The sequence below is a fragment of the Dryobates pubescens genome, chromosome 8 (genome assembly GCF_014839835.1).
Source record: "Dryobates pubescens isolate bDryPub1 chromosome 8, bDryPub1.pri, whole genome shotgun sequence".
Classification (NCBI taxonomy): Eukaryota; Metazoa; Chordata; class Aves; order Piciformes; family Picidae; genus Dryobates; species Dryobates pubescens.
Genome location: NC_071619.1, coordinates 31,083,165 through 31,106,070, shown reverse-complemented (window position 1 = coordinate 31,106,070; position 22,906 = coordinate 31,083,165). Strand labels below are relative to the sequence as shown.

At 48.1% G+C, this 22,906-nt stretch overlaps 1 protein-coding gene across 1 annotated transcript in view; it reads right to left on the bottom strand.

The window, feature by feature from the left end:
* The window catches only part of MYH15 (myosin heavy chain 15), a 57,584-nt gene that overhangs the window by 11,366 nt on the left and 23,312 nt on the right, over positions 1-22,906 (bottom strand). The window contains exons 19-34 of the mRNA XM_009896986.2: positions 21,342-21,429; positions 20,481-20,598; positions 20,045-20,168; positions 19,356-19,492; positions 18,706-18,961; positions 17,775-18,017; positions 16,449-16,625; positions 15,733-15,878; positions 14,445-14,535; positions 11,539-11,928; positions 10,041-10,167; positions 7,684-7,802; positions 6,475-6,671; positions 5,247-5,596; positions 4,156-4,280; positions 773-888 (exon numbers count right to left, since the gene is read on the bottom strand). Coding sequence (XP_009895288.1) covers positions 773-888; positions 4,156-4,280; positions 5,247-5,596; positions 6,475-6,671; positions 7,684-7,802; positions 10,041-10,167; positions 11,539-11,928; positions 14,445-14,535; positions 15,733-15,878; positions 16,449-16,625; positions 17,775-18,017; positions 18,706-18,961; positions 19,356-19,492; positions 20,045-20,168; positions 20,481-20,598; positions 21,342-21,429 — 2,804 coding nt within the window. The remainder of the gene's footprint in view (positions 1-772; positions 889-4,155; positions 4,281-5,246; positions 5,597-6,474; positions 6,672-7,683; positions 7,803-10,040; positions 10,168-11,538; positions 11,929-14,444; positions 14,536-15,732; positions 15,879-16,448; positions 16,626-17,774; positions 18,018-18,705; positions 18,962-19,355; positions 19,493-20,044; positions 20,169-20,480; positions 20,599-21,341; positions 21,430-22,906) is intronic.

The following is a 22,906-nucleotide window of genomic DNA, read 5'->3' as shown; positions in this document are numbered from 1 at the left end:
CATGAGCCAGCAGTGTGCCCAGGTGGCTAAGAAGGCCAATGGCATCCTGGCCTGCATCAGGAATAGTGTGGCCAGCAGGAGCAGGGAAGTCATTCTGCCCTGTACTCAGCACTGGTTAGGCCACACTGGTTAGGAAGAAGTTCTTCCCAGAAAGAGAGATTTGCCCTTGGAATGTGCTGCCCAGGGAGGTGGTGGAGTCACCATCCCTGGAACTGTGTAAGAGGAGACACCTCTGAAGCACTGGGTAAATGATAAGAGCTGGTTTGGTTACTGGTACAGAAGGCATCAGCTTGTGCTGACGTAATCATAGAATCATAGAATGGTTTGGGTTGGAAGGGACCTAAAAGGTCACCTAGTTCCAACCCCCCTGACATGGGCAGGGGACACCTCCCCCTAGACCAGGTTGCCCAGTGCCTCATCCAACCTGGCCTGGAACACCTCCAGGAAGGGGGCATCCACAGCCTCTCTGGGCAACCTTTTCCAGTGTCTCACCACCTTTAATGTAATGAATTTCTTCCTAGGATCCAGTCTAAATCTTCTCTCTTCCATCTCAAAGCCATTGCTCCTCATCCTATTGCTACAAGCCCTTGTAAAGGGTCCCTCCTCAGCTTTCCTGTAGTCCCTTTCAAGTACTGGAAGGCTGCTCTAAGGTCTCTGCAGAGCCTTCTCTTCTGCAGGCTGTGGTGCATTTGCCTGGTTTGAGTCTTGAGATTGTTTTTTATCTTTTGAGGTTTTCCCCTTCAAAATAACCACGCTGCTTCCTGCCCAGTACCTTATGTTTTCCATTTCTTCTTCCTTTTCTGCCAGTTTCCTTTCAAAGTCTGCCTTCAGCTGTGAGAGTTCCAGCTGAAAACGAAGGGTCTTGCTTTCTTCATGCTCCAAAGCTCCCTGAAATGGAAAGCACCAAGGCCAGGAGTTAGTCCATGTTTTTATTGTGGGGTTTTTTTTTGCACATCAGAAACTGCTGCAGGCAGATGAAGCCTGCCCACTTCTCCATCCATTCCCCATAGCATGGTTTCCTCCCTACCTTTCTTTCTCTGGGCAAGGACATGAGAAGTTTATATGGGGGGGGGGGGGGGGGAAAGCATTTATTTGCCTTTTGATGCCACTTGGCAGCTGGAAAACTGAGCAGCAAGCTCCTTAGAGGACAGATTGTCAACCAGTCCACAGCTCACAAAGAAAACCCCAACGTGTTAGGGCTTGCCTGCATGGCTTTGCTGTCAGCAAGGTGATGTCCACTCCACACCTCTGCACAGACACCCTCTGGAAATCCATGGGCTTGCAAGGGTGTGGTGGTTTTAGGCTTTGCCTTTAAAATTTCCTTACAGATTTTGAGCAGAGAAGTAGAAAAATATAAACAAATCACTGTTGGGTGTGAAAAGGAGAACTAAACAAAGGGACAGACCAAAACTTAAACAAGCTGCTTGTTGGGAGAGTGAAGGGGTCCACATGTCCCCCAGCTCACAGAGATCTCTCCAAATCATGCAATGTTGAAAGGCTCCCAATTATACAATCTTCTCAGGCAATATAACTTCAAGGAAGTCAGTGAGACACTGGCACAGGTGGCCCAGGGAGGTCACAGATGCCCCCTCCCTGGAGGTGTTCAAGGCTAGGTTGGATAAGGCTTTGAGCAACCTGCTCTAGTAGGAGGTGTCCATGGCCAGGGGTTGGAACTAGGTGATCATTAAGATCTCCTTCCAACCCAAACCATTCTCTGAATGCATGAATCGATGAAAGCACTAACATACACCAGCTCTGCATGACAACACATCACTCTGCCTGCTCTTCCCAGTCAACTTGAAGACAATGAAAAGTTGCCTCCATGGCTTTATTCTTACATTTCTTGGAAGTCAAAAACTAAACTGACAATAAAGATGTAACAGGGACTCTGACTTCCAGGTCTTGCATAAGCCAGACCCAGTGGTACCCTAGCTCCTAACAGGGAAGGGAAGCACAAAACTGAGTATCATAGAATGTGTTCAGCTGGAAGGGACCTTAAAGATCATCTAGTTCAAACCCCTCTGCCATGGGCAGGCATACTTTCCACCTGGGGTTGCTCAAGACCTCATCCAGCCTGGTATTAAATACTTCCAGGGCTGAGGTGTCCACAGCTTCTCTGGGCAGCCTATTCCAGTGTCTCATCACCCTCAGAGTGAGGAACTCCTTTACTGTCATCTATCATGACTAAACCATCTATTCTAGAAGTGCTGCCTGCAGGATAAGCTTGCACAGGCTTAACTATGCTTCCCTGGAGAGATGTTGGAAACAGAATTGAGTCTGTGAAGACAGAGCTCTCCAAAATCCTTGGTAACCTCTGGCCATCATGCAGCAGCCACAGGTTAGTTGGATGCACACTTCATGCCAAGGAGCCACAACACATCAATGGGAGCAGCAGGCAGAAGTACTGTGTCACCAGCTGGTGACTGCCAGAGCCCCACATTCACCAGGGAGGGAGAAAAAAAATCTGTATGAAGCCATTTCTTTCACAATTCAACTATGATACATCACCACTTTACTTTTGTTATTTCCTAAGATCACTGAGCTTCAGGAAGCCATTTCACACAGTCCAACAAAGTAAAGTGTGTCCCTGAGATCCCTCAAGCACTGATGTATTCTTTCTCACTGACAGAGCACAGCATCACTCGCCACATCTCAGAGCTGTGGAAGAAGGGCATGCCCTTTCCTCTGCTCTGATCATGACACCTGCTTGTTTGGCTGTGAAATCCCTGCAATGTATAAAGCATCCTGTAGGAGACAAAAGAAGTCACACAGCATTTAAGGTCTTCATGGAGCCCTCACTGGGTGATGTTTGTTTTAGCAGATCATGGAACGTTAGAGGTTGGGAAGGGACCTCTAGAGATCATGCCAAACCCTCCTGCCAAAGCAGAATCACCTAGGGCAGGTCACACAGCAACACAGCCAGGTGCATTCTGAAGGTTTCCAGAGAAGGAGACCCCACAACCTCTCTGGGCAGCTTGTTCCAGGGCTCCAGCAACCTCACAGCAAAGAAGTTTCTCCTCATGTTGAGGTGGAACTTCCTGGGTTTCAGCTTATACCTGTTGCTCCTTGTCCTATTACAGGACACCACCAAAAAGAGACTGGCACAGTCATCTTGACACTCATCCCTCAGATACTTACAGATATTAGTAAGATCCCCTCTCAGCCTTCTCAAGACTAAACAGTCCCAGTTCTCTCAGTCTTCCTTCATAGGAGAGATGCTCTACTCTCTCTGTTCCCATAGCTCTCTGCTGGACTCTCTCCACTAGTTCCCTGTCTCTCTTTAATTGGTGAGCCCAAAACTGGGCACAGTATTCCTGGTGTGCTCTCAGCAGGGCAGAGCAGAGGAGGAACAGAACCTCCCTAGACCTACTGTTCTTTAGGGGACCATTCAAAAGGAATGCTTCACTAAAAACCCCCTTGCTATGAGCTGTGTTTCTTCTAGCCAGCAACACCCACACCCCCTTCTCAGCTTTGAAATGCACTTTCAGAACTAACAGCTAAGCCCTTCCAGTTACTTCCAGTTGGCTTGTTCCAGCCCTCTTGAATCCATGCATACTTGTGACTGAAGAAATTAATGCTAAATGTCTTGACCAAACTCCTACTGGGAGTCAGAGATTTTCTAGCTGTCCTGTTTTCAGTTGGTTTCTGACACTGCTGCCATGCTTTGGAAGCAGTATCCAGCACAGCATGTGAGGCATGATCAAGTTTGAAGCTGTCAGGAGGGTGGTTTTGTTGCTTTCAAAACCAGGAAATGGTGAGTTTGTGGTTGGAAACTAGACACTGATAAAACAGTCTAAGGTCATAATTCTCAGCAGTGCCTGTTTCCTGAAAGACCAAACTATTCCCTGCTGAAGTGAGAGAGGGCTGGATTATCAGGAGCTTTTCCTGAGCTTCCTGAAAGGTGGCAAAACCAACCCAACAGCAAAACACCAAACCCTGCAAAGCACCTCCTTTGAAAGCACTTCAGCTGATGGTCTCAGAGGTGGCATGTCCAAAAGTCACCAGTCCTTGAAAACCCTAGCTAGGGAGGCCAGAAGAGCTGAGGCTGCACTTGCCAACAATCAACACATTGGCTGTGCTGCTCAGAAGATGAACCAGGAAGGAAAATCCTGATAAACCCACCCTTTCCTCTTCCTCCGAGTGAGCTTTTCTTACCTCTGCTTCTTCCAGAGCCAGCTGAACTTCTGACTTCTCTTGTTCAATCTGTTTCTTGGTCTTTTCTATTTCATGAAGGCTCTTGTTTCCTTCACTGATCTGGTTGGTGAGATCAGAAATCTCCTCTGAAACAAGAAAGGATGGATGGCTTTAGCCAGCAGAGTGCCCCAAACATCCTGCAATCAGTGGAGTGTGAACACAGGAGCCATGCCTCAGACTGCTGCCTGGAGACCTCATCTGCATGCAGGAGCAGCAACTTCCTTTACCTTTTACCAACTCAAGAGCACAGACTTGCTGGTGAACACCTTTTGAGGGCCATGAAGATGGTCAGAGGGCTGAAGCAGCTCTCCTGTGAGCACTGGCTGAGAGAATTGGAGCTCTTCAGCCTGGAGAAGAGAAGGCTCCAGGGAGACCTTAGAGCAGCCTTCCAGTACCAGAAGGGAGCTACAGGAGAGCTGGGGAGGGACTTCTTACAAGGGTTTATAGTGACAGGACAAGGGGCAATGGCTTTAACCTGGAGGAGGGGAGATTTAGACTGGAGATTAGGAAGAAATTCTTTATAGTGAAGGTGGTGAGATGCTAGAACAGGTTGCCCAGGAAGGTCATGGGTGCCCCCTCCATGGAGGTGTGAAAGGTTAGCTGGATGAGGCCCTGGGCTAGTGGGAGGTGTCCCTGCCCATGGCAGGTAATCATGAAGGTGCCTTCCAACCCAAACCATTCTATGATGATTCTGTCAATGGTTTAGTTTTCATCTGTGATCTGCAGGCTACCAACACTGTGCTCTGTTTTGCAAGCTCTCTAGGCTTCATTCACTGCACCTCTGTCCTCTTCCTTGTCTGTCACCTGAGACTGGCACCTCTGCCAGTGATCTTCAGGTGAGCAGAGGGAAGCCTGCTGTCCTCTGGCACTAGCAATTTCTAAGTTCTAAACCTTCATTGCCAGCATCACTCAGTGGCTCCAAGCACCTCTGAAAGCTAGTCTGAAGGATGACACAAACACCTTTCCCCACAGCTGCTACAGGGCACCTGCACCCCTCCTGCCGTCCTGTGGTGTGTTTCCCATGCTGGATGCAGGGTCTGCATGAGCCCTACCTTGGAGGTTCTTGTTTTCCCTTTTCAGTGTCTCCAGATGGTCCAGTGTCTCCTCATAGGCATTCTTCAGCTTGAAGAGCTCGGTGCTAAGACCACGAGCCTCCTTCTGGGAAGCCTCCAGCTCAGCCTGTGACTCTTCATACTTCTGCTTCCAGTCACTGATGATCTTGTCAAACCCACGCTGCTTCTTGTCCAGGGAGGCAGCTGCTGAGTTGGCCTTCTCCAGGTCAATCATCATGTCTTCCAGCTCATTCTGCAGCCTGTGCTTTGTCTTCTCCAGAGAGGAGCACTTGGCATTAGCTGCCTCAATTGCTTCCTCAGCTTCCTGCAGGCGAGCAGCAAGCTTCTTCCTACCAGGTGGGAAGAGGCAGTGAAATGACAGAGCCACTGCTGCTGTGTCACCCAGAGAAATACACACCAGAGCAGCAGCTCAGTAAATCACTTTTGAAAGGGAAAATTGTGGAGACAAGGGGAAAAGAGAGGGGAAATCAATCCTCTAGAGAGGAAGGACTATGAGAGGTGAACCCCATCTTACATTACAGAATCATGGAATTGTTTTGGTTGGAAAGGACCTCTAAGATCACAGAATCCAACCACCAACCTAAGACCACCAGGGACATTAAACTGTGTCTGAAAGTGCCATGGCCACACATTTCTTGAACACCTCCAGGGATGGTGACTCCACCACCTCCCTGGGCAGCCTGTTCCAATGCCTGACCTCTCTTGCAGGAAAAACAAGATTCCTACTCTCCAACCTAAGCTTCCCCTGGCACAATTTCAGGTCATTTCCTCTCCTTCTACCACCTGGTACTAGTGAGAAGACACTGACCCCCAGTGTCCAACCTCCTTTCAGGAAGTTGTAGAGGGCAATGTGGTCTCCCCCCAGCTTCCTCTTCTCCAGACTAAACAACTCCATATCTCTCTGCTGCTCCTCACCAGACCTGTTCTCCAGATCCTTCCCCAGCTCTGTTCCACTTCTTGGGACCCACTCCAGGAACTCAATGTCCTTCTTGTAGAGAGGGGCCCAAATTCAATCATGAATTATGAATGCTGACCTGTGGCAGGTATTTCTGTGCATGTCCCTCTTGTGCTGGGGGAACCAGAACTGAGCACAGTACTCCAGGTGGGGGTCTCACAAGAGCAGAGTAGAGGTGGAGAATCACCTCACTCCTTCTGCTGGTCAGTCCTGCCAGACAAGGGTGTGAAGAATCCCACACAATCTACTTACTTGGCATCTTCCAGCTCCTCAGTTCTCTGAATGGCATCAGTCTCATACTTGGTTCTCCACTGTGCCACCTCTGCATTTCCCTTGGAGAGAGCCCTCTGCAGCTCTGCCTTGGCTTCCTGCTCCTCCTCGTACTGCTCCCGCAAGAGGTCACAGTCATGCCTGGCTGCTTGCAGGGCATGGGCCAGGGCATTTTTGGACTGCAGGGAGAGAAGCATTGCAGGGTCAGCTACAGCAGCACTCAAACAAAACCCCTCTAGAAAGTCAAATGAAAGCTTAAACCTTTTTTGTCTTTTTGCCTCTGGCCTTGAACAGCCCAGGTCAAGTGAGGTAAGAAGTGTTAGAAGTCATCCCTAAGTGGTGGCTTGCTGAAGAAGCTATTCAGACTGAAAAGCATTTAACATCTTTGGAGAATCACCCAAACTTTTAAGGTGCAAGACCTGAGATTCTGATTATCCCACTGGGAAAGTTTTGTTTGACAATGATGGATGCTGCTTGTTCTCTTCAGTTGTGACTTGCCCCAGGGGCAGATACTCAGATCAGTACAATCAGCAGGAAGCATTCTCACACCTAGCGAATCACAGAGTTGTTTTGGTTGGAGAAACCCTCTAAGGTCATTGAGTACATCTTTAAACCTAAGACCACCTTCTTTCAGGAAAGAAATTCATGTCTCATTTCAGCTTTTATCCAAGTCACTAATGAACATGAACCTTTCCCCCATTCCATTTCAATGAATGGAACAGTCACAGAACTGTGATCATAGAACTGTTGAGGCTGGAAAACACCAGGTCTTTCTGGAGCCTTCTCTTCTCCAGCCTGGCTAAGAGAAGGCTCCAGGGAGACCTTATAACTACATTTCAGTATCTGAAGGGGACCTACAGAAAGGCAGGACAGAGATTCTTTAGAACAGCCTATAGCAATAGGACAAGGGGCAATGGTTTGAAACTGGATCAGGGTAGATTTAGGTTGGACTTCAGGAGGAAGTTCTTTATGAGAGTGGTGAAATACTGGAACAGGTTGCCCAGTGAGGTGGTTGAGGGCCCATCCCTGGAGACATTCAAGATCAAGTCTGATGTGGCCCTGGGCAGCCTGACCTAGCTGGAGATGTCCCTGCTGACTGCAGGGGTGTTGGACAAGATGCCCTCTGAGAGTCCCTTCCAACTTGATGCAGTCCGTGAATCTGTAAATCAAAGCCAGCAGCCAAAGCATTACCTTGGTCTCCTCTTCTAGCTGTCTCCTAAGCTCTTCAATCTGTTGTGTAAATGAAGTCTTGCCCCGGGACAGCTGGCTGATCAGTGACTCCTTCTCCTCCAGCTGCCTCGTAAATTCACCTGCCAGAGGATTTCACAGCAAACAGGATGAGTAAGGTGCTGCAATGAGAGAGTCCCAACCAGAACCCAAGTCTGGCTTGTCCAATTCTGCTGAAGAAAGGAGCTGGCAGTGATTGTGGCTGGCCTTTTGTGACACTCTTCCCAAAGCTCCAACCATCAGACACTTTGCTAGGGCAAGAGTTTTCCTTAGGGCTTGGTTTGTTTGGGAGGGGTTTTGTGGTTTGGTTTGGTTTGGTTTGGATTGGTTTGGTTTTCCCTTTTGGTTTTGGGTTTGGTTGGTTGGTTTAGTCTGTGTGTATGTTTCTTTTGGGGTTTTGTTTGTTTGGGTTGTTCTTTGTTACTTGCTTTCTTTTTGTTTGTTTGCTTTGATTTCATTTTGTTTAGGCCTTTGGGGTTTGTTTTGTGCTGCTGCTACCTGGGTTTGTTACTTTTTGTTTAGCTCCTGGATCAGACTAGACTGATTCCTACTGTCATGGTCTTGTTTATACTTTCCTTAACTGCTTGACATTGCTTTTCCCCAGACAACTTCTCAAAGGGCTGCAAAGCACCCTGAGAACCTCACAATGACCAACTCACAGAGCAGAGGGCTACCTAAGGACAACTTCTTTCATCAGAAGCAAAGGGAGGCACTGGAGGGTGGACACTGCAGCCTTCTATCTGAGTAATGGACAACATGAAACTGTCAAACAAAAGCAAATGAAAGCTGTGCCTTTGAAAAGACACAGAGCAGTGCTATTTGAGGAGGATACAGAGAAGAAACAGAACTGCTCTGGCTAAAAGGTATCTCAAGCAGATAGCAGAGGACAGCAGATATTTTTAGTCAGATGTGACCAGCAGGAGTGAGCTGATTCTCCTCCTCTGCTCTGCTCTTCTGAGACCCCACGTGGAGTGCTGTGTCCAGCTCTGGTGTCCTCAATAAAAGAAGGACATAGAACTGTTGGGGAGAAGGTCCAGAGGAGGCCATGAAGATGATCAGAGGGCTGGAGCACCTCTGCTATGGGGACCTCTGCTGAGGGAGTTGGGGCTGTTCAGCCTGGAGAGGAGAAGGCTCTGGGGAGACCTTAGAGTGGCTTTCCAGTTCCTGAAGGGGGCCTGCAGGAAAGGTGGGGAGGGACTCTTTACAAGGGCTTGTAGTGACAGGACGAGAGGCAATGGCTTTGACATGGAAAAGGGTAGATTTAGGCTGGATATTAGCAAGAAAGTCTTTACAGAATGAGACACTGGAACTGGTTGTCAAGGGAGGTTGTGGATGCCCCTTCCCTGGAGGTGTTCAAGGCCAGGCTGGATGAGACCTTGAGCAGCCTGGTCTAGTGAGAGGTGTCCCTGCCCATAACAGGGACTTTGGAACTAGATGATCTTGAAGGTCCCTTCCAACCCAAACCATTCTATGATTCTGTGATCTTCTAGAGTGCTCAGGGTCATGCTGAGGATGATGCTATTGACCCAGGCAGCAGCAGTTATGCCAAATCCTTCGTCTTCCCTCTAGCACTGCAAGACAGATGCACACATCCTTGCTTCTGAAACTGGGCACCTAGTCAGCACTCATTTCAGAACAAGATATGGTATAGTGTGCTGGTGGAGATGGTACCACGGTGTGCTGGTGGAGGTGGTACCACAGTGTGCTGATGGAGGTGGTACCACGGTGTGCTGGTGGAGGTGATACCACGGTGTGCTGGTGGAGGTGGTACCACGGTGTGCTGGTGGAGGTGGTACCACGGTGTGCTGGTGGAGGTGGTACCACGGTGTGCTGGTGGAGGTGGTACCACGGTGTGCTGGTGGAGGTGGTACCACGGTGTGCTGGTGGAGGTGGTACCACGGTGTGCTGGTGGAGGTGGTACCACGGTGTGCTGGTGGAGGTGGTACCACGGTGTGCTGGTGGAGATGGTGCCACGGTGTGCTGGTGGAGGTGGTACCACGGTGTGCTGGTGGAGGTGGTGCCACGGTGTGCTGGTGGAGGTGGTACCACGGTGTGCTGGTGGAGGTGGTACCACGGTGTGCTGATGAACATGGTTCCAGGTTTATTTTAAAAACCAGTCTGAGGTAAAGTGCCCACACCAAGGCCATAACAATTTGAAGGCAGGAATGTTAGAAGACACAAAGCTATCCCAGTCAGCAATCCCAATCAGAGCAGATGCAGCTGCATGATACATCTCACCAGCACTGTGCTGAGGCATGCCTGAAACCTTACTGGGACACAGTCTACTCAGGCTGAACACACACAGACACACAGACACATACCATTCTCACTCTGAAGTTTTGTCTTCTGCGTGGTGAGGTCATTCATGAGGCGTGTCATTTCCTCCAGCTTCATTTTTGTCTCGTTTAGGTGGTCTTCATAGGTGCGACAAAGCTTCTCTGCATTTGCCTAAGAGGAATGAGGATAAAGAGCAAAACTGCAGGTGGCAGGCAGTCATTTGGAAGCTGGAGACCTCCAAATGCATGCTTGCAGAGGAATGATGATCAGGAGATGATCAGAGGGCTGGAGCACCTCTTATAGAAAGGCAGACTGAAAGTATTTGGCCTGTTCATCTTGGGGAAGACTGTGGGGAGAACTTACAGCTAACATTTCAGTATCTGAAGGGAACCTACAGGAAGGTTGGGGAGGGAATGTTTAGAAGGGGCTTGTGGTGATAGGATGAGGGGCAATGGTTTGGAACAGGAGCAGGGTGGATGTAGATTGGACATCAGGAGGAAGCTCTTCAGCATGAGAGTGGTGAAATGCTGAAACAGGTTGCCCAGAGATGTGGTTGAGACCCCATCTCTGGAGACATTCAAGATCAGACTCAGTGTGGCCCTGGGCAGCCTGAGGCATCGCTGCTGACTGCAGGGAGGTTGGACAAGATGACCTCTGAGGGTCCCTTCCAGCCCGATGAATGGCAGATAGCAAAGACACAAATTCCACTGCAGTAGAGCAGGGAATGGCAGCCCTGTGCCCACAGCCCCAGGCCAGGAGACTCCCTGTCAAAGCACCTTCCACATTTGTTTGCCTTCATCTGCCTTCTGAACAGCAGTATCAGTGTAAAGACTCTGCAAGAACATCAAAAGCAATCACATGCCTGTGAAGTTCAGGCATAGCCTCATCATAATTGCTAGATGGGAAAATCACCTCCAATGAGAATTGCTTGACTGATTCTGCTTTAATTGCCATTCATCATAAATTGCCTTTGATGACAGCTTTCTAACTCTCAGAATACTGACATTTCTGTGCATCACTTGCACTGAAAGAACTCTTTAGGGAGCTCTGAAAGCTGCCAGGATTTATCTGCTCAGGAAACAGGCCCCGCAATTCCCCCAAAGGAAGCAAAAATACCCAGGGTGGTCATGCAAGCCTTGGCTTTGCACTGCAGTCTGTGAATCAAGGGCAGGATCTGAGAGGACTCTGAGGATGGAAGATATCCTGCCTCTGGTGGCATCACCCTGTCATCACCAGCCTGGTGGAGCGTGATTTCAGTGAGACAGCTTTGTGCTCTGAGATCCAAGGATAAGCAACATGGCTGGGGCTGAGGGTGCGCTCTGTGTTTTAGACAGCCCGTCTGAATTGTTGTCTGATCTCAACTGCTGTCCCTTTCCAGGTCAGAAGTGCCACACCACCAGCTAAGGAAGGTGGGCACTGTGCAACATAAGCAACCTCAGACTGAAAGTCAGCCCCTTCTAACTCCAGCCCTACCAGGTGTCCTGGGAAACCCTCAGACCAGCTTAGCAATGGGTGGCCTCTGGGAAGCCTGGGGAGGCTTACTTTGGCCTTGACCATCTGCTCCATGTTGGATGACAGATCATCCACTTCCATCTTCAGCTCGCTCTTCTCCTTTTCCAGTTTCTGCTTGACCCGCTGCAGGTTGTCCAGTTGCTCACCCATCTCAGCCACGCTGTCTGCATGCTTCTTCCTCAAGGTGGCAGCTGTGGCTTCGTAGTGCAGCGTGGCCTCCTCCAGGTCCCGTCGCAGCTTCAGGAACTCTGCCTCGCGCTTCTTGTTCATCTCCAGCTGGGCAGCCGTGGCTCCCCCAGCCTCCTCCAGTCGCTCACTTAATTCCTCCAGCTCCCGAGCCAGATCCGATCTCTGCTTTTCCACCTTGGCTCGAGCAGCTCTCTCTGCTTCCAGCTCCTCTTCCAGCTCCTCTATACGAGCCTACCGAAGAGACACAAGCATCTTTGGGTCACCTCCATTATTAAACATCACAGAATCACATAGAATAGAACAGAATAGAACAGAATAGAATAGACCAAGTTGGAAGAGACCTTCAAGACCATCGCGTCCAACCCATCAACCAATCCAACACCACCTAAACAACTAAACCATGGCACCAAGCACCCCCATCAAGCCTCCTCCTGAACACCTCCAGTGATGGTGACTCCACCACCTCCCCAGGCAGCACATTCCAATGGGCAATCACTCTCTCTGTGTAGAATTTCTTCCTAATTGCCAGCCTAAACCTGTATAGAACTTCTTCCTCACATCCAACCTAAACCTCCCCTGGCACAGCCTGAGACTGTGTCCTCTAGTTCTGGTACTGGCTGCCTGGGAGAAGAGACCAACATCCGTCTGTCTACAACCTCCCTTCAGGTAGTTGTAGAGAGCAATAAGATCACCCCTGAGTCTCCTCCTCTCCAGGCTAAGCAACCCCAGCTCCCTCAGTCTCTCCTCCTAGGGCTTGTGCTCCAAACCCCTCACCAACTTCGTTGCCCTTCTCTGGACTCGTTCCAGCAAGTCAACCAAGGGTGGAAGAGACCTCAAAGATCACCAAGTCCAGCCTGTCACCACAGACCTCATGACTAAACCATGGCTCTGAGTGCCACATCCAATCCCCTCTTGAACCCCTCCAATGATGGTGACTCCACCACCTCCTGGGCAGCACATCCCAATGGCTAACAACTCTCTCAGCGAAGAATTTTCTCCTCACCTTGAGCCTAAACCTCCCCAGGTGGGAAGTTTATTATTCTCACCAGAAGACCCTGAAGCATGTTAGTAATTTTTAAGCCCTCTGCCAGCCCACATTTTACAACAGAGATGGAAGAAGAGCAGCTAAAGGACTTTCCCAGTAAATCAGATCTCAAGCTGTAGTACAGATGATGACTCACATCTTCCTCATGGTAGTTTGGTCTACAAGCTCCAGTTCAAGACATTTAGGCCAAGTGCATTGACCTTCTACTCATGTACTTGACATTCAGCTGAAGTACATGAGGAAACTGCTTGACGGTGGCAGCAACAAACTGTCATTGTAAGGGGACTCTTTGTGCCCATTTTAAGAGCTCTGTGACTGATGAAGCTTCTTTCTTAGGGTGTTCAGAGAGGATTTCAAGCCCAGCAGAATTCCATGCACAGTGACTATTGTTTGGGAACAGTCTTTTGTTAATGAAACAGTTACTCAGCCTGATCTACACTTCATGGCCAAGCTAGGCAAATGTATCTTACTGACCAAAAAAAGGAAAAAGAATTAAAAAAGAGAGCTGATATTTTGGGGAAGGACATTTTTGTCTTCCTTTTTGCTTCTGATGAGAATTTCCTGTGCATTTGAGAGCTTCCCCTAAATTTTAGCTCCATGCTTATCACTCTTAAGCTCCTCCCCAGCACCCACCTTCAGCTCCATCATTTGGGATAATATTGTTTGCTTAAAACAATATACTACATCCTTCCTGCCCTGCCTGAAGACACTAGTATGTCCTTTCAAACCACCAGACCAGTAGCTCTCTTCATAAAGGTAATCTATACCCAAGCTGTCTTGAACCCATGGTGAGGTTCTAAAGGTACCTTGTTCTCAGTAGCATGCTTCTCTTTCTCTCCTTTTGCCACTGGGAAGGAACCACTATAAAATGAACATCCTGAGGGGAAAAGGGATCACTGTGGGAAGCCACCAAGTTCAGGTGGGGGTCTTCAGAGGATGTTGTGGGTTAAGGCTAGATGCCTTTAAGAATCAAAGAGGTGACAGTCCTCCAGGGGACTAGATAGCCACCAGAAATCATCAGCTGTGTTATTGTATCTCATAAACCCTGTATCTGCTAGGTAAGTGGGGTACAGGTTGCCCAGGGAGGTGGTAGAGGCCTCATCCCTGGAGGCTTTTAAGGCCAGACTGGATGTGGCTCTGAGTGTGAGGTGTCCCTGCCCATGGCAGTGGGGTTGGAACTGGCTGATCCTTGTGGATCAACCCTAACAATTCCATGATTCTATGATTAAATAGAATCACCATTTGGATTTCCAGTTCTATGTGGGGTGTTTTTATTTCACTCCTGCCTGCTCCAAATTAAACTTCGACACAGGCTAAAGTGGAGGTCTTGACAAGATGAAACTGCCTCAAGTTGCACCAGGGGAGGTTTAGGTTGGACATGAGGAACAATTTGTTCCCCAAAAGGGTTGTCAAGGCCTGGACCAGGCTGTCCAAGGTAGTTGTGGAGTCCCCATCTCTGGAAGTGTCAAAATGTGCAGTGTTGTGATGCTGAAGAGCGTGGTTTAGCCTCAGACTCGGTAGAGTGAGATACTGGTTGGACTCAATGATCTTAAAGGTCTTTTCCAACCAAAACAATTCTATGATTCACCACTTTGAGTCTCAAAACTCAGCTGCAGCTAGCCATGAAAAGCTTCTGCAAAGCCCTTCAGTGAGGCACCAAGAGAAACTGACCCTAAGGTACGTGAGAAAGAAGTAAGCTGACCTGAAGCTCCTTGATCTTCTTCTGTAGCTGCATCACTATAGCTTGTTCATCTTCTATCTTGGAATTCAGCTGGCTCATTTCAAATTCTTTCCTGCCATGGAAAGGAAAATACCACTGTGACAATTTTGGCTTCAAGTTAGTCTTATCAATACAAATGCTGGAAATGAAAGCAATCCTCATCTATTGCAATTTGCATGAGAACACATCTTCCTCTGAGCAGCAGCTTCCACGCCAGGACCCTGCATGCATTCGTGCAATTATATTTCTGCTTCTTTGTGTGCTACAAAAGCAAAGTTATTTTCAGCCTTAGGGGGGTGGGAAACATATCCAACAGAGTCAGGTCTTTCAACAAAATTGGCCTAGCTAGATAAGATGAGCAACTTTTTCAGGGGCTTTCTTCAACTTTCTCTTCTAAGCAATGAAAAAAGGAAGTCATTTTTTGATTGGGGGGGGGGGGTGGGGTGGGGTGTTGGGTGGGGTTTTGGTTGGTTGATTGATTTTCATAGAATCCTAGAATCAATGAGGTTGGAAAAGACCTCAGAGATCATCAAGTCCACCCTGTCACCCAACACCTTGTGACTACTAAACCATGTCTTCAAGTGCCACATCCAATCCCTTTTTGAACACCTCCAGGCACGGTGACTCCATCACCTCCCTGGGCAGCACATTCCAATGGCAAATCACTCTTTCTGGGAAGAACTTTCTCCTCACCTCAAGCCTAAACTTCCCCTGGCACAGCTTGAGACTGTGTCCTCTTGTTCTGGTGCTGGGGTTTGTTTTGGTTTGGTTTGTTTTTTTTCAGTGCTGGACAGTGTAATGAATTCTGAAGTTTCTTGTGCACAAGAGTGGTTTTCTCTCCCTGCTTGGCTACATAATCTCTCCTCATGGAATTTAGGACAAAGGAACATGGATTGAAACTGGAGTGGAGTAGATTTAGATTGGACATCAGGAAGAATTTCTTTATTCTGAGGGTAGTGAGACAGAGGAATTGGTTGCCCAGAGAATTTGTGGAGGTCTCATGTCTGGAGGTGTTTCAGACCAGGCTGGATGAGGTTTTGAGCAACCTGGTCTCGTGGGAGGCGTCCCTGCCCATTTCAGAGGATTGGAACCAGATGATCTTTAAGGTCCCTTCCAACTCAAGCCATTATCTGATTTTAGGATTTCACAGTTCTGTGGTTCTGTGAATTTCCTTTCAGCTACCATCAGAGCAGGACCACACACCTGAAGGCTCTGAAATGCCAATGGGAACTGTGCTGCTTTATTTTGTACATCAGAATCAGTCTCTTACTTTTTGAGCTTTTCTTCCATCTGCAGCTTATCATTCTCCAAGTCCATGACACTCTCTTGGGTCAGCTTCAAATCACCTTCCAGTTTGCGTTTTGCCCTTTCCAGGTCCATTCTCACTTTCTTCTCTTGTTCAAGTGAACCTTCAAGCTTCAGGAACAAAACAACTTGTTAAATCTCTTGGAGACAGATGGTTTACAGCAGTCAGATATATGCTGAGCCCAGTTTTGTGCTGAGCTCTGGACACTTACAACCATAAATACTTAGCCCAAGCATACTTGTTGGGGATGGACAAGATGACCTTTGAGGGTCACCTCCTGTGATCCTGTGCTAAGTCTTCTGTTTTCTAGCAGCCAGTGGGCATACAGACTAAAGAAATGTATCATCAGGGTTAGTCCATGCTCTACATTAGTGCAAGCAGGACAGTTCTCTTTGTAGCCAGCTCTGTTTGACTTCCTGCCAGCTGAATTGCAAAGACAAAGAGTGTATTTCCCCTTGTTATCTGGCTCCTTCAAAAGGCTGAACTACACAGAGAAGTTTTTACAGCCTTCCTGTAGTTATTATGCCTTTCACAGGCAGTGCAAGGTCTACATTTCTAAATCCTTGATCATTTCTAAAAAGACAGGAATACCTCTCAAAACTTTGCACTGGTTCAGACTCATGCAAACTCTTAAGTGGTGGACAAATAAGCTTAGGGAAATGAGGGCAGAGACAGCTTACATCATCCACTTGCTGTTCCAGTTTCACTTTAGCTTTGCTCAATGTGTTGACCTTATCCTCTTCTGCTTGTAAGTCATCCAGAACTTGCTGGTGAGCTTCCTGCAAGGACTTTTTCTCCTTAGTAAGTTTGCTGATATTCTCATCAAGGGTTGCCATTTCTTCTGTCAGATTTTTGACCTGTGTGAGAAAGACAGAGGTATTTGGAAGGCTTTGAAATGAGGGATCATCACAGCCTGGCTCAAGTGAATGTGTATGCAGGAGACAAGGGAAAGAAAGGGGCTGAGACCTCTCCCTGTGCAGCTCCTTAAGCCTTTGGAGTCAAATTGCCACCAAGGGAGCCAATGTGTCACAGTTCTTGTTATGGGATTAGAATATTCTTTCAAGTGGACTAAATTATTTTCAATGTGACTCTCGCTGTGGGGAACTCCAGCCTTTGATTCTCTCTGGGAGAATCACAGAATGATTTGGGTTGGAAGGGACCTTCAAGATCATCTAGTTCTAATCCCCCTGCCATGGGCAGAGACACCTCCCGCTAGAGCAGGTTGCTCAAGGTCTCATTCAACCTGGCCTTGAACACCTCCAGGGAGGGAGATCCACAACTTCTCTAGGCAATCTGTTCCACTGTCTCACCACCCTCACTGTCAAAAAGTTTTTCCTAATATCCAGTCTAAATCTCCCCTCTTCCAGCTCAAAGCCATTTTTCCTCATCCTAGCACTGAACGCCCTTGCAAAAAGTCCCTCCCCAGCTTTCTTGTAGGCCCCCTAACAAGTACATGTTATCAACAAGTCACCTTTACATCTACAGCTTTACATGTACAGACTCCTAGAAGAAAACCTCGAAGGACTCATGGAATAGTTTTGTTCTGAAAAGACCTTTAAGATCATCAAGTCCAATCATTACCCCTGCACTACCAGCTCACCACTAAACCATGTCCCTCAGCACCACATCTCCACAGCTTTGGAACCCCTCCAGGGATGGAGACTCCACTACTGCCCTAGGCAGCCTGCGCCAGGGCTTGACAATCCTTTTGGGAAGAAATTGTTCCTCGCATCCAACCTAAACCTCCCCTGGTTACAAGGCTAGAGCAGAAAATGGCTTACTCAAAAATTCTTTAGCTGAACTGCAGGAAATGGTTCAGAAAATGGGAAACCTAAGCTCAGACATGGCAAAATTTCTCTCCCAAGGTCAGATAACTTTGTACCTATTGCTCCCTCGTGTGGCCTGTGCAGCAGACAGTATAAACCCAGCAGAATACCAGCAGAACTTGTCACAAAGGTAATCTATGCCCAACCTCTCCTGAGTCCATGGTGACATTCTAAAGGTACCTTGTTCTCAGTAGCATGCTTCTCTTTCTCTACTTTTGCCAGTGTTATTTCAAGGTCATCAATATCCTTCTTGAGCTCAGAGCACTCGTCCTCCAACTTCCTCTTCTTAGAAGTCAGCTCAGAGTTCATCTCTTCCTCATCCTCCACCCGCTCTGTCAGTTCTTTGACTTTGGCCTCCAGCTGAATCTTGGATTTGATCAGCAAGTCGCATCGTTCCTCAGCATCTGCCAGGGTGTCTTGCTCCTGGTGGGGCACAAGGAAGAGGACAGCAATGACTGCCTGTTTTTCCCTATTCCTCACTTGTCACCTCTCCTGTAAGTGGTCAGAAAGCCTGATCCAATGTAAGAAAAACTTCCTACTCCTCGTGTCAGAAGACAAGACTGAAAAGTAATGAACAGAGCAAGATTCATAGGTTCATAGAATGGTTTGGATTGAAGGGACCTTGAAGGTCATCTAGTTCCAAGCTCTCTGCCATGGGCAGGGACAGTAGTGAGCATGCCTGGTCACGTACAAGACTACTTCCATCTCTAACTGCCATGGACAGAACCTGTTAAGATTTGCATTTCTGGCCCATATGCTATAACATGAGAATTTCTATCCACTCTGATTTTTGGCAAGACTTTGACAAGACCAACACCTTACTTAATTGAAGTTCACTAGCATGCTGGTCTGTAAGTCTTTGAGTTTCAGAGAAGATGTAATGGATAAAATCAGAGAATGCATCAGGTTGGAAGGGACTCTCAAAGGTCATCTTGTCCAACCCCCCTGCAGTAAGCAAGGACATTTCCAACAGGATCAGGTCGAATTTGATCTTGACTATGTCTAAGAATGGGGCCTCCACCACTTCTCTGGGCAACCTATTCCATTATTTCACCACCCTCACTGTGAACAACTTCCTCCTGATGCCCATTAGGAACACAGTTTTACTCACAGCTTGCAGCTGGAGAAGCAAATCATTTTTTTCCTGAACTAAAGAGACTTGTTTTTCTTCAAGCTCCTTTCTCCTGGCTTCAGATTTTTCCAGGGCCTCCTTCAGTTTCAAGAACTCTTCCTTCATGTTGGCCATCTCCTTTTCAGTTTCTGCAGTCTTCAGGAGAGGTTTGATCTTAAAGAAAAGCTTCATCCAGGGCCAGTTCTTCACAGCCATGAAAGCACGTATGTTCCACTGAATCACAAGAAGGGCATCCCTGGTTTAGGAAGGAAACAAACCACATTTCTGAGGCTTGCTCTGAATTGAGGAAGTGAGATTTGTTGTTTGGTTTTGTTTTTTTTTCCCCTTCATTCTCACACTGGTTTATGGCTTTGTTGTCAGGAACATGAGGAGCCTGTACTAGGTTCCAATGTATACAAGAGACTTTCTCCTTATTTCTTGAAGTTCAGGAGCAAGAACCATTTCCAAACCTGATTTTTTCCCAGAGCTGGAGACAGCTAATACCCAGCTGCTATTACTTTTATCTTACATCCACTTTAAACCTTTAATTTAGGGCTATCTATAGCCTTGGGGTTTGTGATAATGGCTCAATTCAACACATCATTAAATAAGAATGACCTCTGCTGAGGCTTAAGGGGGGGTCTGTATACCTGCGCTCCACTATCTTCTGGAACTCAATCCTCATCAGCCTGCCACGTGCTCTTGCCTGGATCATCGTTAAGATCTTTGCCAGTCTCTCATCCCTCATTTCTTCCAGATGGCCCAAGAGACCAGCCTTGAAGAACACCTGGTACATGCACAGATGGAATGGCACCATAATGAATTCTTTTATTCCAGTCACAGAGCCACAGAATGTGTCGCAGTGGGAAGGGACCCTCAAAAGGCATCTTACCCAACCCCCTTGCAGTGAGTAGGCACACCTCCAACTATGTCAGGCTGCTCAGAGCCCTACCAAATTTGACCTTGAATTTCTTCAGGGATGAGACCTCAACTACATCTCTGGGCAACCTGTTCCAGTATTTCACCACTTTCATTGTGAGGAACATTCTCTTGATGTCCAACTCGAATCTACCCTGCTCCAGTTTCAAACCACTGCCCCACATCCTATCATCACAAACCCTTCTAAACAGTCCCTCCCTGCCTTCCTGTGGGCCCTCTTCAGATACTGAAATACTGCTATAAGGTCTCCCCAGACCCTTCTCTTCTCCAGGCTGAACAGCCCCAGCTCTCTCAGCCTGTGCCCAAAGGGGAGCTGCTCCAGCCTTCTGATTGCCTTTGTGGCCTCCTCTGGACCTTCATTTTCCTCTTTGCATAAGCAGTGCTGGTCTTTTCTAGTTACCTTGGTGTGTCCAAACCGGTACTGGTTGTGGTCAACATCTAAAGATGCCATCAGTTTTTCAGCAGCTTTTCTGCTATCTACAAATGTGTCCTCTGGGATTGCACCTGGATTCAGGATGCGGTACCTGTTAATAACAGATGAGCAATGAGTAAATGTGGCCTAGATTTTGCCTTCCCCCCCACCCCCCTTCTTCCCTCAAAGCTTAAAATAAATAAATAAATACCCAACCCCCACAGTTCTTTAAGAGAAATCAGCCTGCATCCTCTGTTCATGTACACAGAGACAAGCAAGAGTAGAGTTCTGACTTTCGTGTTCAGGCAAACTGAATAGTAAACAAAGTTGAATGGAATAAAAGACCTCAGATAAAAATGAGCAGACATGCTTTGCTGATGTTGGCTGATGGGTCAGGACAGCAGACAACACAGCTTTGCATTACCTTTGCTTAAAGTCAGCATAAAGCACCCTGTTGGGGAAGCCCTTACGACAGATGCGGATGCCTTCCAGGACACCGTTACAGCGGAGCTGATGCAAGACCAGGAAAGCATCCATTTCACCTACAGGGGCAAAACCAAACCCACATTAGTGGAGGTTCATCTGCATTCCACCACGTGAGATGTGAGTTGGCATCTGAAAGAGCAACACCATTGGATAAGGTGAATAATGCAGGCAGTCACAGAATGGTAGGGGTTGGAAGGGAGCTTTGGAGATCACCCAGCCCAACCCCTCTGCCAGAGCAGGATCGCCTTGGGCAGGCCACACAGGAATGCATCCAGATGGGTCTTGAAAGTCTCTACAACCTCTCTGGGCAGCCTGCTGTAGGGCTCCAGAACCTTCAGAATAAAGTTTTCCCTCATGCTGGGGTGGAACTACCCATGCTCCATTTTGTGCCCACTGCCCCTTGTCCTATCACTGGGCACTAGTGCCAAGAGTCTAGCCCCACATTCTTCACATACACCCTTCAGGTATTTATAAACATTGATCAGATCCCCTCTCAGCCTTCTCTTCTGAAGGCCAAACAGCCTCAGGTCTCTCAGCGTTTTCTCATCAGAGAGATGTTCCAGTCCCTTCATCATTCAGTCCCTTCATCAGCCTCCATTGGATTCTCTCCAGTAGTTCCCTGTCTCCCTTGAACTGGGGAGCCCAGAACTGGGCACAATACTCCAGGTGAGACCTCACTAGGGCAGAGTAGGGGAGGCAGAAGGACAGTATTTAAGTACAAACTGGTGACTTGGAGGTAATGATTGGAATGACATAGTTCGAATACCCTGCAGTGCTCAGAGTGCTGTGCTTTCCATACCTGGAGTTTTCATCTCGTTGGGGATAATGCATCGTACGAAGTGAGGGGCTGTGGATTTTAAGTTGGTCATCAGCTTGTTCAAATTTTCCTAGGACAGACACAGGAAAACCACAATTAATTTTAGCTGTTCAGTGGAACTGCAATCCCTTGCTCCTTCAGTAGGCTGTTATGTGTATTAATGCCACCCCTCTAAATAGCCTCCAACAGGAATACAAAATTATTACTGAGAAATGTGTCCAAATAAACCAAAATATGAAAAACTTAGCCACAGAAACCCACATCATTTTTAGCAGAGTCTTAAGAAGACACATGCCACTTGCAGCCTCAGAAATGTCAGAGAGAAGAGGAGCAGCAAGATGCAGCATCCTCCTATGGAGCATTTCTGTGAAGCCAGCTGCATTTTTGCCTAGTCACTTCCCTACTCAGTGAGGAGAGTTCACCTTTCCCATCTGTTCCTCACAAAAGCTGGGTGGTTGCTCTCCTGGCCAAATGTTTTCCCTTCACTGATCTTGATCAGATCTCCCAGCACAGGCCCCAGGCTAACTCAGAAGGCAGTAGGATAGAATACATACATACATAGAATAAACCAGGTTGGAAGAGACCTTCAAGATCATCGCGTCCAACCCATCAACCAATCCAACTCCGCCCAAGCAACTAACCCACAGCACCAAGTACCCCGTCAAGTCTTCTCCTAAAAACCTCCAGTGATGGTGACTCCACCACCTCCCCAGGCAGCCCATTCCAATGTGCAATCACTCTCTCTGTATAGAACTTTTTTCTAACATCCAGCCTGTATCTCCCTTGGCGCAGCCTGAGACTGTGTCCTCTTGTTCTGGTACTGCTTGCCTGGGAGAAGAGACCAACATCCGTCTGTCTACAACCTCCCTTCAGGTAGTTGTAGAGAGTAATAAGGTCACCCCTGAGTCTCCTCTTCTCCAGGCTAAGCAACCCCAGCTCCCTCAGCCTCTCCTCGTAGGGCTTATGTTCCAAACCCCTCACCAACTTTGTTGCTCTTCTCTGGACTCGTTCCAGCAAGTCAACCTCCTTCCTAAACTGAGGGGCCCAGAACTGGACACAGTACTCGAGGTGTGGCCTAACCAGTGCAGTGTACAGGGGCAGAATGACCTCCCTGCTCCTGCTGGCCACACTGTTCCTGATGCAGGCCAGGATGCCATTAGCCCTCTTAGCTGCCTGGGCACACTGCAGGCTCATGTTCAGTCTACCGTCGACCAGCACCCCCAGGTCCCTCTCAGCCTGACTGCTCTCCAGCCACTCTGACCCCAGCCTGTAGCTCTGCATGGGGTTGCTGTGGCCAATGTGCAGAACCCGGCACTTGGATGTGTTAAATCTCATGCCGTTGGACTCTGCCCATCTGCCCAGCCTGTCGAGGTCCCTCTGCAGAGCCTCTCTACCCTCCAGCAGATCAACTCCTGCGCCCAGCTTGGTGTCGTCAGCAAATTTACTGATGATGGACTCGATGCCCTCGTCCAGATCATCAATAAAGATGTTAAAGAGCAAGGGGCCCAGTACTGATCCCTGGGGCACACCACTGGTGACTGGCTGCC